This window comes from Hemiscyllium ocellatum, chromosome 18 (genome assembly GCF_020745735.1).
Source record: "Hemiscyllium ocellatum isolate sHemOce1 chromosome 18, sHemOce1.pat.X.cur, whole genome shotgun sequence".
In the NCBI taxonomy this organism is placed as follows: Eukaryota; Metazoa; Chordata; class Chondrichthyes; order Orectolobiformes; family Hemiscylliidae; genus Hemiscyllium; species Hemiscyllium ocellatum.
In genome coordinates this window covers 81,620,365-81,638,736 of record NC_083418.1, presented here as the reverse complement: position 1 = coordinate 81,638,736, position 18,372 = coordinate 81,620,365, and the positions used below count along the sequence as shown (strand labels likewise).

The 18,372-nt window shown below is 44.8% G+C and overlaps 1 protein-coding gene across 4 annotated transcripts in view; it reads right to left on the bottom strand.

Annotated features, from left to right (window-relative positions):
• The window catches only part of LOC132824519 (src substrate cortactin-like), an 83,519-nt gene that overhangs the window by 40,774 nt on the left and 24,373 nt on the right, over window positions 1-18,372 (bottom strand). For 3 of the 4 annotated variants that reach the window (XM_060839140.1, XM_060839139.1, XM_060839141.1), the window contains exons 4-7: window positions 13,051-13,180; window positions 3,239-3,349; window positions 2,483-2,537; window positions 1,575-1,685 (exon numbers count right to left, since the gene is read on the bottom strand). In XM_060839140.1, the coding sequence (XP_060695123.1) occupies window positions 1,575-1,685; window positions 2,483-2,537; window positions 3,239-3,349; window positions 13,051-13,180 (407 nt within the window). The remainder of the gene's footprint in view (window positions 1-1,574; window positions 1,686-2,482; window positions 2,538-3,238; window positions 3,350-13,050; window positions 13,181-18,372) is intronic. The other variant, XM_060839143.1, reaches the window with a different exon arrangement.

Sequence of the window (18,372 nt, the reverse complement as noted above, 5' to 3'; positions counted from 1 at the left end):
AGCTGAAGGACAATCAGTGGATCAGTGACGAGATCAGCAACATGATACAAACTATATGTGGAGGAGCTAAAGGCAGGCTTTCAGAAATTGTGTAACAAAGAAGGTTAGTGAAACACATCGACAGAGCAATAATATGGCACATGGTGCACGTACATGGAAGGGAAATGGGATCTGAACCTCAGCAACAGTTTTGGAAATGGCATTGAGATGTTATTAAACTCAGATGGAGTCACTTTAACTTTTGCAGTAGTAGAAGTCAGATGACAGTATATCCACAGACCATTCTCCACTTACCCAAACCCAACTCTTAATTTCTCCAGAAAAGTGTTAGGAATTTTTATGAATACAACTCATTTTGAGCGGAGAAGGCTTAGGGGAACATGACTGAGATGTACGAGGTGGGGGTATGGATATGGTGAAAAAAGAGAGAGAGAGCGCAGCTGTTCCCCTTGGCTGAGGGGTCAATCACCAGAGGGCACAGTTTTATGGTAAGGGGCAGGAGATATAGAGGAGACTTGGGGAAAGCCTTTCCATTTGGTGGGTAGTGGGAATCTGGAATGCACTGCCTGGAGAAAGTAGTGGAGGGCAGAAACATTACAATCTTTAAAAAAGTTTTGGGACAAACACTTCAACTGTCATAACATTCCAGGATATGGGACAAATGCAGGAAATTGGGATTAGTACACTTCTATTGGTAGTTATGTCAGTGCAGACCTGATGGGCCGAAGGGCCTTTTCTGCACTGTAAGGATCCATTAATCTGTTTCCATAGAAACAGTAATGTTGATGCATGAGGCAATACAGCAGGAAGGTTGTTGTATTATTTACGTGTAGAGTCAGCCACCCTATCTGATGAAGACAAGTTCTACAGAGACAATAGTAAAAATATCACAAAATGCTGGAAATCCTACATCAAAGCAGAAAATGCCAGAGTCACACAGCAGCTCAGTTAATATCGAGTTGAGGAAAAGCAAGGTTGAGTTTGAGCTCGATGATGCTCTATCGGAAGTGCAGGCAGTGAGTCCACATTGGAATGCAGTACAAGACAGTTAGATTGGGTCCTGGCCTACATTTACAGCATACAGCTCTGTCACCAGTGTTCATGGGAGCTGTTACTGCACAGCAACAACGTCGTCACATAAATACCACCTTGACTCACAAAATCATACACAGTCTTGAACCAGAAACTGGAGGCAACGCCTCTAGGAACTGAAACCCTTTTGAAAACTGGTCAGAGGTCTGAAAATTCATGAAGGAACATTGCAAGTAAAACAGAATTCCCAGCAGTTTTCAGCAGATTGCAAAAGGAAATGCTCAGGATACAGAAAGGAAACTAATCAAATTGGAAGCAGATTGCCACCAAGGTGCAGCCCCTCCCCACACACATTCCCACACACACTCCACACACCCCACCCACACAGACAGACACACACACACACCCCACGCACAGATACACACACACGACCCACACAGCCACAGACTCACCCCTCCCCGCAGAGCTGCCCCTGCCCCTCCCCACTCCCCCTTTACCTTTTCAGGGAGAAGTGGAACAAAGAGAAAGCTGAAATGACACACCTCTCTGGGACTGGTGAACCTCGGTTTTGCTTTGGTAATCGAACCCTAGGGCACTCTTGTCCACGCGGTCTGCTTGCACTCCATACTTCCCCCCAAAACCAGTACTGTAATCTGAATAATTCAAGATAGCACAGGCATCAAACGCAGCATGCAGCATCTTTGGATTGAGGCAGAAATGCAAAAGCCCCGTGGTTTACCAACTGTACGCAGATCGACCCAGAGAGAGTAACTGCCCTTTATTTGTAAAAGGTCACTACACTGTGGTGAAAACAAACAGGAGCTGGGCTACCCTGAACTTGAGGTTGAACTGAAAATAAATCTTGGAGGGAGACTGCTATCACGCTGCAGTCTGAGTTGGGTTTGCCATAATTAGAGTTTGTTAAAGATTCAAACATTCCTCTTACTTTAACCTTCACTGATTGGCCCCATCAGTAAGACTACGTTCCCGAGACAGGAGAATGGGCCAACAGTTCCAAATGATATTCTAAAGGGCAAGAGATAAATGAGTTTTCATGCAGAACATTCCTGCCAAAGGCTTTTTCCATCCATTGTTCTGAACAAATGAGCTTTTCAATTTACAATCAATAATTGAAAACAAAACCAATCTTAAAGTTGAAAGAGATGAATTAAAACAAGGAGGGCAGTTACAGTCCCAGTGTCATATCACGCCCTGATTCACTGGAGAATTCCACAGAAGCCCGGGTGCAAAGAGATGGCTCAAGGTGAGACACAGATTAGCACAGGAAGATGCAATTCTACCCATTCCCAATGAAGGGGAAAGTCCAATTCAACAAGAGATCAAAAACATCTTCTGAGCATTTATACATTTAAATCTCTGATTTGAACATCATGTCCACATTGCTACCATCAGTTCTGTGGTGCAGGTTTCAGCGTCGATGGTCCAGTACCTTTCTGAGATGCATGCTTGGCAGTCTTGCCTTCATATTCAAAACCCACAGCAGACTGCAGGAGGGAAAAAAAAGTCACATCAAGTTCACTTCGAGAGATTTCATACACAAACAAAACAATGAGAACTCAGGGGTTTAGGATCCAGCATCTAGCACTGCGGCCACACTCTGGTCAGCTCACTGCCTGGGCACTGCGGCCACACTCTGGTCAGCTCGCTGCCTGGGCACTGCGGCCACACTCTGGTCAGCTCGCTGCCCGAGCACTGCGATGGGTTTATTTGGAAAGTTGGGTTTCTCCCAGGGGCAGCCAGAGAAACCGAGTCAAAATCCCACAGGAATAAGAGGAACAGAGCAGTCTAAAATTCAGCCAATGGGCCCTCAATGTTCCATATCGCGAGCAAGCTTCGTCAACTCTACTGTGGCCCCACTGTGGAGAGATATCACAAGCCAGCAGAGGGGCGGGGAGGGCAGAGGTGGGAGGGGACAGAGCAGAGGACAGGGCGGGGGAGGCAGGGCAGGGGGCGGGTGTTGGGGCAGTGTGGACCCTTTGAGAGGCTTCCTGCCTCTATTCCTGATGAAGGGCTTTTGCCCGAAACGTGGATTTTCCTGCCCCTCGGATGCTGCCTGACCTGCTGTGCTTTTCCAGCACCACTCTGACCTGAACTCTGATCTCCAGCCCTCACGTTTGCCTTTGGGAGAATGTAGAGTTAAACATTAGCACACACCTTTACCCACACACACAGCCTCAGTACTTGCCTTATCGACCCTATCCTTCTGCACACCAAACTTTCCACCAAATCCCTTGACCGAGTCAGTTTGAGAACAATGTTTGGAGAGTTTAGCAACATATTCGTGTCCAACAGCAGACTGAAATTAGAAGAGAATCACACATTAACATTAACACTTTAAAACAGCAGCAAGGCGTGTGTGCTCTTTAGAATGGTCTCGCAGACCCACTGAACACTGCATGGAGAGAGAAACACTTGTTCAGCCTTTCAACCTTTGATCCTTTCTGCAATTTCACTTCTTCCTCCAAACCACACACAATTATTGGGATTGTTTACTTATGCCACAGAATCTCATTCCTTATCAACTGATCTTCCAAACAGCTTGTTGTACGTTTGGCATGATGCCAGATTTACATCTCCTTTTCTATTTTGGGACTCTGCAACACTGTAACAGAGAAAACACATCGCAAGGGTCATACAAGTGTTGACCTTAACTAGAAAACAAACACTCCCTTTAGCAAACATTCAATGTTTTCATTAGAGACTTAATGAGTTTGGCAGTGACAAAACCGCAGTTAAATACTGAGGGTACTACAAATTGGAAAGGAAATGAAAAATGTTCAAACTGCTCCAGCAGCATGAGTGAATGTTGGAAGTCTGGTCTGATTCTCCTTCAGAGCTGAAGCTGTTGGAAAGTGGCGAGCTGCAATCACGTTCAGGTTTCTGACTTGGGCATGTTATAATGTTCCAGTGAATAACAACACAAACACATTTACCAGTTCACAGCTTCAAGGTCTCAACAATTAATTTAATAATTTCAGAAACTGACAGCATTATCTCCATTCACCCACATTCACCCACACAACCTTGTTTTGTCTCATTTGCATTTCTCTTGTAGAGAAGACCCATGTTTTTCCTTTTACAACTTTATGTATATCTGCTTTACATCTCTATTTGTCTTTTACCGCTATTAGCAACCTCTTTGTTGTTGGTACTGGGCCTCTGCCTAAACTGTTACAAATATTTCCAATACCTTTCAGTTCCAGAGAAATCAGATCAAGACTGAAAACATTAACTGTTTCTCTCTCCACAGATGCTGCCAAACCTGCCGAGTTTCTCCAGTATGCTTCACTCACTGTTATTTTGCAGTATTTTGCTTTTATTCAGTTAGTGCAGCATCTGTTAACAATTTCCACGTATCAAAGTTTGAGACTTGGCTGTGTCTCAGTCACTGCGAAGAGGTATTTCAGGGTTAGACTGGTTAAGGCAGGACATGAGCCACATGTTACACAGCACTGATGGCTGCTTTAATGTTTCCTTTCTGTGATTTACCACTAAAACAAGCTGCTGTTGTATTTTTAAAAAAAGCTTACATCAACTTTTAAAAATAGCAAAGGCTAGAAAGTTTCCACTACTCTGTGGCAAATTAAAAAAAAGGAATTAAAAATATACAAAGCTTTATTCATCTATGGAAACTCAAAGGCACTAACGTAGAACACATGCAAAACTTGGTTCTCAAATATTTCCAACGTTTGTCTTTTTCGGAGAATTATTTATCTCCTGGTGAATCACCAGCACACTGGAATATTTGTTTGACCACAGCTAGGGAGGCATCTGCAAGTCTAACAGTAATCTTTAAAAATTGCATGTTACATTGTGTCAAGAGAATAGGAACAGGCCATTCCACCCAAATCAGGATGGTGAGTGACTTGGAGGAGTATGCAGGAATTCCTTCCCGAAGGGGAGGAATTGTGGTGGTCGTGTTCCATATATCAGCTGCCCCTTGTCCTTCTCGATGGAAGTGGTCATGGGTTTGGAAGATGCTGTCGGAGCATCTTTGGTGAATCTCTGCAGTGCATCTTGTAGATAGTACACACTGCTGCTACTGAGCGTCAGTGGTGGACGGAGTGGATGTGGAGCCAATCAAAGCAGGCTGCTTTGTCCTGGATGGTGTTGAGCTTCTCGGGTGTTGTTGGAGCTGCCGCCATCCAGGGGCAAGTGGGGAGTATTCCATCACACTCCTGACTTGTGCCTTGTAGATGGTGGGCAGGCTTCGGGGTGTCAGGGGGAGAGTTACTTGTCGCAGTATCCCTAGTCTCTGACTTGCTCTTGTAGCCACTGTGTTTATGTGGTGAGTCCAGTTGAGTTTCTGGTCAATGATAACCCCAAGGATGTTGTCGGTAGAGGATTCAGTGATGGTAATACTGTTGAATGTCAAGGGGCAGTGGTTAGAGTTTCTGTTATTGGTGATGGTCATTATCTGGCATTTGTGTGGCACAAATGTGACTTGCCCCTTGTCGGCCCAAGCCTGGACATTGTCCAGATCCTGTTGCATTTGAGCACGAACTGCTTCAGTATCTGAGGAGATGCACATGGTGCTGAACACGGTGTAATCCTCAGCGAAAGCCCCACTTCTGACCTGATGGCAGAGGGGTCATCGATGAAGCAGCGGAAGATGGTTGAGCCTAGGACCCTATCCTGAGGAACTCCTGCAGAGATGTCCTGGAGCTGAGATGACTGACCTCCACAGCCACAATCCTGTGTACCAGGTATAACTCGAACCAGTGGAGTGTTTGCCCTCAGTACCCATTGATTCCAGTTTTACCAGAGCTCCTTGATGCCATACTTCGTCAAACGCGGCCTTGACATCACGGGCTGTCCCTCTCCCCTCCCCTCTGGAATTCCGCTCTCTTGTCCATGTTTGACCCAAGTCTGTAATGAGGTCAGGAGCTGAGTGACCCTGGGGGAACCCAAACTGGGCGTCACTGAGCAGGTTATAGCTGAGCAGATGCTGCTTGATAGCCCTGTTACTGACACATTTCATCACTTTACTGATGCTCAAGAGTAGACTGATGGGGCAGGAATTGGCTGGATTGGATTGGTCCTGCTTTGTGTGTACAGGATGTACCTGGGCAGTTTTCCTCATTGTCGGGTAGATGCTAGTGTTATAACTGTACTGGAGCAGCTTGGCGAGGGGAGCGGCAAGTTCTGGAGCACAAGTCTTCAGTACTATTGCTGGAATGTTATCAGGGCCCATTGTCTTTGCAGTATCCAGTGTCTCCAGCTGTTTCTTCATATCATGTGGAATGAATGGAATTGGCCGGAGACTGGGATCTGTGACGCTGGGGACCACTGGAGGAGCCCGAGATGGATCACCCACTCAGCACTTCTGACTGAATATGGTTGTGAATGCTTCAGCCTTATCCTTTGCCCTGATGTGCTGGCCTCCTCCATCATTGAGGATGGGGATATTTGTGGAGCCTCCAGTGAGGTGTTTAACTGCCCACCTCCATTCATCATTCGACGTGGAGGACTGCAGAGCTTATATCCAAATGTGTTGGTGGTGGGATCGCTTAGCTCTGTCTATCACTTTCTGTTTATGCTGTTTGGCACGTAGGTAGTCGGCAAGTGGGCGGCACAGTGGCACGGTGGTTAGCACTGCTGCCTCACAGCGCCAGAGACCCTGGTTCAATTCCTGCCTCAGGCGACTCTCTGTGTGGAGTTGGCACATGCTCCGTGTCTGCGTGGGTTTCCTCCGGGTGCTCCGGTTTCCTCCCACAATCCAAAGATGTGCAGGTTAGGTGAATTGGCCATGCTAAATTGCCTGTAGTGTTAGGTGTAGGGGTAAATGTAGGAGAATGGTTCTGGGTGGGTGAGCTTCACTGGGTCAGTGTGGACATGTTGGGCCGAAGGGCCTGTTTCCACACTGTAAGTAATCTAATCTAACCCTGTTTGGTAGCCTCACCAGATTGACACCTCATTTTTTAGGTGATGCCTGGTGCTTTATGATGCGTGAAGACTTTTGTTTAACCCCTGGATAATGATACCAGCGTTACCTGCCCAGCCCTGATCACCCAGAGGACAGTTAGGATTCAGCTACATTGCTGTAGGCCAGACCTGGTAAGGACAACAGATCTACCACCTTAAAAGAGAACTTTAATGAATCAGATTGTTTTAAAACATTAATAAGAGCCACACGGTGAGCACAAGGCTGGTTTTCAATCCCAGAGTTTTACTGAATTCAAATTTTACCATCTGCATGGCTTTTCCCAGAACGTTAACCTAGCTCTCTGAACGTCAAGCTCACAACCACTGCACCACTGTCTCCCCACACTGACCCCACCCTCGAGCGCACCCTCGACCGCCCCCACACCAACAAACACCCCACACCAAGTGCCCTGCCCCTTGCCTGTCCCCAGATCTCCCAACTTGCTGAGACCCCTCTTTCAAACTAGACTCTTTGAAGACTCTTACCCCTCGACCAGACTAGACCCAGGTCAACTAGCTTCGAGACTTCCAATTGACAGCCCAATGCACCTCAGGTCACCCAACTCGGGAGAAAATTAACAATTAATAACAATGACCATGATATCATCATCAATGCTGTAAAAACCTACTGGGTTTACATCATCTGCCATCCTTCCCTGGTCTGGGCTACAGAACCACAGCAACGTGGTCTACTCCCAACATTCCTCTGAATAGCCCAGCAAACCCTCATGGGCAACTAACAGGAAATAATAAATATTGTCCTTGCCAGAGACACACACCATCGCCCATGAAAAGTGGAGGCTTGTATGGAACATAAACTGAACATAATTCTCTGCAACTATGCTTTAAATATGTACAACTGGCCCTCGTTTCAATCAGCTGTTGGTGCGCCTTCAAATCACTAGCTGGAAAGGAGACCTTAATATTCAGTTCCAATAAGAACAGATCGTGCTGAAAACATTCAGCATCTTGGCTGGTATTTCAGAGTGAGAAACAGAGTTTAAACAGAATGCATCCCCCACATCAGAAACAAATACAGATCCAGGGGTAAAGTGGGTTTCTGGCTGCAATGTGGGGGACAGTGAGGGAGGGTCGTAGCTCAAGACCAAAGCCTGTTCCAGGCACAGAACAGGAACCTCTAAACAACCGACTCCTCACCCCAAACCCAACTCGAGCCGGGTGGTTCGCCATCCTAGCTTTTTGTTTTCATTGTTGATTTGTTTTCCCCATCTCTTCACAATCACTTTGGAAGCTGAAGAACTCATCGCACATTAAATTCAATCATCAGTTTGAAAATCCCCTTTTTTTTTTAAAAACAGGTTTTCAGTAATACTGACACCCCACCCCTCTCGGTGCTGGTGACCCATAAATCACACTTTTTATTATCACTGGGAGAACACTCGCTAAAATCAATCATCAGCCTGATTTAAGCTGAAACAAACATTTGCTGTTTGGCATGAGCAATGCTTTTCCTCCAACAAGTTTCAAACAAACATTCATTTCTGAACATGAAACCCACAATCAGATAATCATCAAATGGAGGGCATTCCCGCCCTCACATCCGTGCCTCTAAAGCCACTCTCACTTCCTGTCTCTGTGACCTATCCCCCACCCCACAGCACTCACAGCTCTATCAGGGGCACGGGGCTCAATGGTTAGCACTGCTGCCTCACAGCACCAGGGACCCGGGTTCGGTTCCAGCTCTGCGATGATGCAGCTATTTGCTGTGAAATATATTTTGGAGGGGACCTTATGGAGCTGTATAATATCATGAGTGGTATGGATAGGGTGATGGCAAGGTCTTTACCCCAGGGTAGGGGAGTCCAAACCTAGAGGGCAAAAGCTTAAAGTGAGAGGGGAAAGATTTAAAAGGGATCTAAGGGGCAACATCTTCCACACAGAGGGTGGTACGTGTATGGAATGAGCTGCCAGAGGAAGTGGTGGAGGCTGGTACAATTGCAACATTTAAAAGGCATCTGGATGAGTTTATGAGTAGGAAGGGTTTGGAGGGATATGGGCCGGGTGCTCGCAAATGGGACAAGATCAGATTGGGATGTTTGGCCAGTGCAGTTAAGTTGGACTGAAGCATTTGTTTCTGTATGACTCTATGACTCCAAGGCTGAGAACCCTGACATGCAGCCAGGATTTGAAAACTCAACCATTTAATCACATTAATTAGCCTCAAGCTAAAAATGTTAACATTTACAAATAAAATTACATTAAATATCTATTCTTAGTAGGGCAAGGACAGAAAATATCCTTTCCTTCCATAATGCTACAGTCACTGAGTGAGCACAGCACAATATCCAAAAGCACTCTGTTCTACAATGAAGGTTCTGGATCATTCTAGAGGGTAATCTCTCAGGCTGGCTCAGTCCAAACCTGTTTTACATTGCTCTCGCTCCGGTCTCTCCTGGGAGGTCTGGGATTGAACCTATGGATGTCTCTTAATTCTTGGAACAAAGCGCAAACGTGATTCCAAAGAGTAGGAAGAGAGGTGGCAGTCTGCGAGGGATTGACCACAGTGCAGGGGCAGGAGGGAGCGTGGGGGGTGGGGGGTTTATTCCACATGAGCAGCACCGAGGCAATGAAATTTCTGTGACACCACCTCATGGACATGACCTACACATGCAGCTTCACTTTGCTAACATTCCCTGGTCTGGTTAACACAGTTAACCATAAGACCATAAGACATAGGAGTGGAAGTAAGGCCATTCGGCCCATTGAGTCCACTCCACCATTCAATCATGGCTGATGGGCATTGCAACTCCACTTACCCGCATTCTCCCCGTAGCCCTTAATTCCTTGTGACATCAAGAATCTATCAACCTCTGCCTTGAAGACATTTAGCGTCCCGGCCTCCACTGCACTCTGCGGCAATGAATTCCACAGGCCCACCACTCTCTGGCTGAAGAAATGTCTCCGCATTTCTGTTCTGAGTTGACCCCCTCTAATTTTAAGGCTGTGTCCACGGGTCCTAGTCTCCTCGCCTAACGGAAACAATTTCCTAGCGTCCACCCTTTCCAAGCCATGTATTATCTTGTAAGTTTCCATTAGATCTCCCCTTAATCTTCTAAACTCCAATGAATACAATCCCAGGATCCTCAGCCATTCCTCGTACGTTAGACCTACCATTCCAGGGATCATCCGTGTGAATCTCCGCTGGACACGTTCCAGTGCCAGTATGTCCTTCCTGAGGTGTGGGGACCAAACCTGGACACAGTACTCCAAATGGGGCCTAACCAGAGCTTTATAAAGTCTCAGTAGCACAACGGTGCTTTTATATTCCAACCCTCTTGAGATAAATGACAACATTGCATTCGCTTTCTTAATCACGGACTCAACCTGCATGTTTACCTTTAGAGAATCCTCGACTAGCACTCCCAGATCCCTTTGTGCTTTGGCTTTACGAATTTTCTCACCGTTTAGAAAGTAGTCCATGCTTTTATTCTTTTTTCCAAAGTGCAAGACCTTGCATTTGCTCACATTGAATTCCATCAGCCATTTGCTGGACCACTCTCCCAAACTGTCTAGATCCTTCTGCAGCCTCCCCACTTCCTCAGTACTACCTGTCTGTCCACCTAACTTCGTATCATCGGCAAACTTCACTAGAATGCCCCAGTCCCTTCATCCAGATCATTAATATATAATGTGAACAGCTGCGGCCCCAACACTGAACCCTGCAGGATTCTGCTTGTCACCAGTTGCCATTCCGAAAAAGAACCTTTTATCCCAACTCTCTGCCTTCTGTCAGACAGCCAATCCTCAATCCATACCAATAGCTCACCTCGAACACCATGGGCCCTCACCTTGCTCAGCAGCCTCCCGTGTGGCACCTTATCAAAGGCCTTTTGGAAGTCTAGATAGACCACATCCACTGGGTTTCCCTGGTCTAACCTACTTGTCACCTCTTCAAAGAATTCCAACAGGTTTGTCAGACATGACCACCATGCTGACTTGTTCTAATCAGACTCTGCTCTTCCAAGAATTTAGAAACCTCATCCTTAATGGAGAATTTTACCAACAACCGAGGTTAGGCTAATTGGCCTATAATTTTCTAAGTTTTGCCTTGATCCTTTCTTGAACAACAGCGATCTTCCAATCATCCGGGACTTTCCCTGACTCCAGTGACTCTTGAAAGATCTCAACCAATGCTCCGCTATCTCCTCAGCCACCTCTCTCAGAACTCTATGGTGTATCCCATCGGGACCAGGAGATTTATCAATTTTAAGACCTTTTAGCTTTTCTAGCACTTTCTCTTTTGTAATGGCAACCATACTCAACTCAGCCCTTTAATTGTTGTGATATTACTCATGTCTTCCACTGTGAAAACTGACACAAAGTATTGTTAAGTCCTCCTGCTATTTCCTTATCTCCCATCACTAGGCTTCCTGCATCAGTTTGAAGTGGCCCAATGTCTACTTTTGCCTGTCATTTGTTTCTGATGTATTGAAAGAAACTTTTATTATCATTTCTAATATTACTGGCCAGCCTACCTTCATATTTGACCCTCTCCTTCCTTATCTCTCTCTTTGTTATGCTCTGTTTGTTTTTGTAGCCTTCCCAATCTTCTGATTTCCCACTGTTCTTGGCCACTTTATAGGATCTCTCTTTTTCTTTAATACATTTCCTGACTTCCTTTGTCAGCCATGGCTGTCTAATCCCTCCCCGGATAATCTTTCTTTTCTTGGGGATGAACCTCTGTACAGTGTCCTCAATTATACCCACAAACTCCTGCCATTTTTGCTCTACTGTCCTCCCCGCTAGGCTCTGCTTCCAGTCTATTTTTGTCAGTTCCTCTCTCATGCCCTCATAATTACCTTTATTTAACTGTAACACCGTTACATCCGATTTTGCCATCTCTCTTTCAAACCACATGCAGAGAATTGGCAAGGCAGCCAGATAGAGGCAGATTCATCATTATTTAAATCATTTCTTGTTTAAAAAACTACAAGGTAATTTGGGAGACTGGTCACAACATTTGGAAAAGCAGGGGTCACCCAGACATGTTGTAGTGTGTGGAGCAGGAGTAGTATGGAATAAAAGCATAACAGGTCCTATCCAAATATAAGCAGAGTTCCAAGGAGCCATACTGGACTCAAACATCAATTCTCTTTCTCTCTCCACAGAGCTCCGACTCGCTGAGTTTTTCCAGCATGTGGTTTTCATTTCATTATTCCAGAATCTGCAGTATTTCACTTTTATTATGGGAAGGAGATCTTCTGACCCAGGCCCTTCGACTGGGCTGGAGATGGAAGGTATCCACGTGCCAACCCCCGGACCCCCAGTGGCCAGTTCACACCAGTCACCGATCCCAGCTTCAGCTTAGCTCTAGTGTCACAGTGACACAAAACACTGACCGTTGATGTTGGAATTACGTTATCCAGTTTAAATACCTGGAACCTTAATGCACAGAAGACAGCACAAAGGAACTAAAATACTGGCTCAAAATAGACACTGGATTCTCCTGCCCACACAATTAGATGCTGCTTATGTTAAATATTGAGCAATTGTTTATCATAGAGTATGGGGATGGGGGTGAGAAATGGAAGAAAAAGTAATGAGTATTTTTTTCTAAGATACAATTTTCTTTAAAGCGTTTTTAAACACATCATGGGAGAAACTTGCTGAGCTGTCGAAATGACAGGTGCTATTTCTGCAGTTGGTCCAACAACTGGTTTTCAATGCAGTGTGGTACCAACAGCGCAGGTTCCATTCCTGCACTGACACAGCGGACTGTGAAAGTCTTCCCCTCCCCGGGGCATGGTGACCCTCAAATTAACCCCTCCATCCCCACTCCCTCTTCAGTCATCTCTCTCTCGAATGGGAGAGCAGCTCCCTGGTCTGGGAGGACTATGTTAATTGACCTTTTACTGCTACACACTGGTGAATGTGTAAGCTTTCCAAAGTGGTATCATTTATCAAAGAAACACAGCCAGGAACAAAACAAAACAGTACAGGGACCAGAAACTACAACCCAGCTGAGATACAAGGCAGCTCAAGGTCTGTAATTAAAAACAATTCAAGCAAAGTCAGCTGGTTTTACTCATTTAAAACCAGCACATTTCCTACCTTATCCATCCGATCATCTTGGACTCCAAACTTGCCTCCATATCCGTGGGACGCCTTGGGCCCATCGGCTAGTTCTTTCTGTTTGAGAGATTTGTGCTCCTGAGAAACATTTTCCCTCAACTCGTGCAAGCTGGATGAGCAGGATAGAGACAAAATAAGGAGGGTTGAGCTATAAATATCACACAAGGCACACTGGAGCCAAATAAAATCATTGCTTTTGGCAATTTGCAATCTAAAATGTCTTGACCTACATCACAGAATGTAGTGGCACGTGTGAGAAATCCCCATGGACTAGAACAACCCAACTGGAGTTCTATCAAGGTCAGGAGTTTACCCAATGGATCAATAAAGGTTATCGATTCAGTCTAGCGATCCTCTTCCTCTCTCTCGGTCCACTATCCTTCAGGCAAATTTCAAATCCCAGATAGTTCCTTACAGAAAACTGCAAGAGTGATACACAGACCAATGTGATCCAGGAAAATACTTAACTGTCTCCCCAGGGTCACGCCAAATACAGTCGCACTCGAACCCCGTCAAACTGAAGCATTATTTCCTTACTTCAGAGTTCAATTCCGCTCACAAGAAAAACGCAAAACATCCTAATTACTGGTTGCACCTGCACAGCAACGTTTTGTTGTACCAGGTCACCCAGGATCCCTCTGCAACTCCGACCTCTAATATCGCACCATTTAAATAAGATGTTTGTTGTATTCTATTTCATATTTTCTGATGTTATACTCCCTTTATTTGCCAGATCTGTACCCCTTTGTAACTTCCTAATCTCCACTTCAGAGCTTCCTGGCCTACCCAGCTTTGTGCCGGTTTTTCAGCCATCCTTTCAGTCCTTCCATCCAAGTCATTTCTCGAAATAAACAGCTGAGGCCCCAGCACCGATTCCTGCGGCACACCACTCATTACAACTTACCAACCTGAGAGATTCTCTTATGCCTTCTGTTTCCTTATAAAATTCTAACCAGACTAGACAGAGGAAGGACGCTCCCAATGACCAGAGAGTCCACAACCAAAGGATACAGGATAGGCCACTTAGAACCGAGAGAAGGAGAACTTTATTCACCCAGAGAGCAGGCCGCGGGTGCAACTCTGCCGCAGAAAAGCAGTTAACGCCAAAACATTGACTGTTTTCAAGGAGTTGAATACATTCTGAGGGCTAAAGGGGTCAAAGGGTATAGATGGAAAGCAGGAAGAGGGTGCTGAGTTGAATGATCAGCCATGAGCATATTGATTGGCGAAGCAGCCTATTCCCACTCACCCTGTTAAACAACCAAACTTCAATCTCAGAGCTTTTATTTTCTGCCATGACCTTTAATGTGGCACTTTATCAAATACCTGCTGGAAATTTATACAAAATGACTTAAACACGCAGTACTAACCAATTGTCAACCAACCATTCAGCACTCTCACCTTAACAATATAAATGTTGGCTTTCTCTTTAAATTCTATTCCTTACAATTTCTCCTCATGAGTACAAAAACAAAAGGTTTGAGATTTTTTCCAAACTATACTCAGTTTCTGTATTACCAAACAATTATAAATAAACAAACAATCTTATAAACTTTACAAATTTAACTGTGCTCAACAGCCAGCTAAAATAAAGCCTTTATACTGTGGATGCTGGAAATCTGGAATTAAATTAAACTACTGCGGAAACTCAACTAGTCTGGGAGCATCTGTGGAGAGAAACAGAGATAATAACAAAAAGACCAATATGACTTTTCTTCAGAAGAAGATTTGGACTTTGGAAAGTTAAGCTTTTCTCTCTCCACAGTTTAGATTAGATTCCCTACAGTATGGAAACAGGCCCTTCGGCCCAACAAGCCCACACCGACCATCCGAAGACTAACCCACCCAGGCCCATTTCTGTCTGACTAATGCAGCTAACACTATGGGACAATTTAGCATGGCCAATCCACCCGAATTTGCACATCTTTGGACTGTGGGAGGTAACCCACGCAGACATGGGGAGAACGTGCAAACTCCACACAGACAGTCACCTGAGGCTGGAATTGAACCTGGGACCCTGGTGCTGTGAGGCAGCAGTGCTAACCACTGAGCTACCGTGCTGCCCCAGACGGCATGGTGTCAGGCCTAATGAGTTTCTCCAGCACTTTGTTATCATTTCTTGAATGAGCTTGAATCTTAACAATGGTCATCGTTTGTCCAAATTCTCAGACATAGAATGAAGGTAGAGCTGTTAAGGACAATGACGTGTGTGAACTGTAAAATCCAGTATTTAAATGACCTTGTGTAGTTTCTAAATATGAAAAGAGCTTATTTTCCAGAATTCAAAACTATATAAAATGGCCACCTTTACAAATGGAGATTACACAAGTCAGATGGAAACTTTGTCGCTCAGTGTTTCTCTTTCAGTCAACATCACTATTTGTATTGTTGCTTGTGGGATCGAGCCATGTGTACACTAACAAACATGTTACTGACACTTCAAAAAGACTAAAATGAACAGGAGGTGGCCATTCATCCCCTCCAGCCTGTCCTGCCATTCAATGAGATCATGGCTGACCTGTGTTCTAACTCCATATACATGCACCTGCCTTTGTCCCATATTCCTTAATATATTTGCTTAACAAAAGAAAATCAATCTCAGATTTAAAACCAACAACTGATCCAACATCCACTGCCATTTGTGGAAGGAAATTCCAAACCTCTCCTACCCAGTGCTTCCTGACATCTCTCCGGAACACTCTAGCCCTAATTCTCAGATTATGCCCCTAGTTCTAGAATCCACAACCAGTGGAAATGGTTTATCAATACCTTGAAGACTTCAATCAGATCACCCTTAACCTTCTAAATTCTAGAGAAACAGGTCTCATTTGTATAATGTCTCCTCATAACGTAACCCCTGAAATCCAGATATTATTCTTATCAACCAACATTGAGAGATGGATAGGGTGGATAGGTGAAAGTCTTTTTCCCAGGGCAGAAATGTCAAATACTAGGGGGCACAGATTTAAGGTGGGGGGGGGGGGGCTTAAACAAGCTGTACAAGATAACAAGTGGTTTTTAAACATAGTGGATGGTAGGTGCCTTCAACACACTGCCAGGAAGGTGGGAGAAGCAGAACACCAACAATTAAATGGCATTTAGATAGAGACATGAACAGGCAGGGAATAGAGGGATTTGGGCCATGTGCAGGAAGGTAGGATTACTTTAGTACGGCATCATGGTCAGCACAGACATGACGTGCTGAAGGGCCTGTGCTGTACTGGTTTTTGTATATGTTGCACTCACTCTAAGGCCAACATGTCATTCCTAAGAAGTGGTGTCCAGATCTGCTTATTGGAGAAAAATGTTGTGAAAATTCCCTTAGAAACACAACTTTTCATCTCAATTCATTCCCACAGTTTTACTTCAGTTGACACTGCCTGATGATTCTAAATGGGTTCAAAGCACATGTCATAGACAGCAGCCAGCAGAGCCTCCCAATTGATGCACTAAACATTCATCCAGGAAACAGCAATCACAGATTTACTTCCTGCTCTGAGAGCACAGGATCACTTCCAGGCCGGACTGAGGGAACACAGTGCTCTAACCAGGTCAAAGGAAGGTCCATCCAAGCCCACTTTTAGCAGCCAATCCCACAGCAGTCACTGTGAAAGTCTGGAATCCAGGCCCCTCACATGCTCACAAAAGAAACAACAGCTTTTTTTGAACCAATTACATAGCTGAACCATTTAAAAATGTCAGCACTGCAAACATCCTCCACACGAAAAGCTGTTTGTGTCCTTTACACATGTTAAACAAACAGGAATGGGTGAGTTAATCAGTCAACACTGCAATGCCCAAGGGGAAAAGATTAGTAAAATGCATACACATTAAAGTAGGGCATCTGGAGATTAGCATTACTAGTTACTATCACAATATGCCAGGGACCATGTGGTACAGCAAATACAGCAAGCCTCCATTCAAAATAAATATCAAATTAAGGAGACAGTGGAAAAGCGAGCTCAGCTTAACTTTTACAAAAATCCACAAATCTGCCCCAATACAAAGCTTGTTCCATTTTTGATTCCATTGTAACTCAGTCAGACAACACATTCAAATCAAGGTTAACAGTACAGTGGAGGCTTACTGCACAGAGGGCAGGAGAAATCAAAACCCTTCTTTGTTAAACTGAAAATAGGCACAACAATCACATTTATGTTGGATTCAAACGATTGGTTTTCACAGGTCAGGATGAGGTCATTCAGCACCAACAGCTATTCATCATCTCTAGAACCCTCTCCAAACACCTATAAACAGATCATTTTGCAAATAGCTATCTCAGCAGTACCCCTTCCCACATCCCCCCCTCAAAACCCCTCACAGGACCTGCCTTTTGTTAAACTGATTCTGATAAAAAAAACCTTCCAAGAGCCACCTACATAAAACACTTCTCCTAATTTCCTGCCTCTTTTTAAGAAATTGGAGAGGAGCTGAAATACAAATTCTCCGTTTCCTTCCTCGCCTGGTCATTGCCAATAACTCTGAACTTTTCAGAATGTTCATCACATTTGTTCTGGTCATCACTGATCTGTCTAATCCCATTTTTCAGCCCCGAGCCTCATATCCCACCATTGAGCAGAGATGATTTATTCTCTCAGACAGGAGTGAATCTGTGGAATTCTGTCAAGTTTGGGTCAAGTCTATTCAAAGCTGAGATGTTTAGTCAGGAAGGGAATCCAGGTTTACAGGGAAAAAGTAGGGGAGTGCAGGTGAGGATTATTAGATCAGCAACAGTCTCATTGAGAGGCATGGCAGCCTTGATGATATTTTTATTACAATGTTTCTTTGGTCATTGGATGTGGGGGTTGCTGGTCAGGCCTGTATTGATGGCACATCCTTATATCACTCAGAGGACAGTTCATAGTCAGCCACATTATCAAGGTCTGGAGTCACACGTCAGCCAGACCAGGTAAGGATGGCAGATTCCATTCCCCAACAGACAGAAATGAACGAGATATGTTTTACCCTGGTCACCATTAGGCTAGTTTCTATTTTTAATTCCAATTTTGTTTATAAATTCAATTTAAAATTTCACCAAATGGTCGGATCTGAACTCATATCCCGAGGGTGTGTTTCTAGCTCACTAATTCAGTGACTTTATCACTATACCACCCATTACTGTGATGATGCTGCCTGACCTGCTGCGCTTTTCCAGCAACACATTTTTCAGCTCTGACCTCCAGTCCTCACTTTCTCCATTATTATGATGAGGCCCCATTTAGAATATTGTGTCCAGTTTTGGGCCCCACACCTCAGGAAGGACATACTGGCCCTGGAACATGCCTGGCAGAGATTCACATG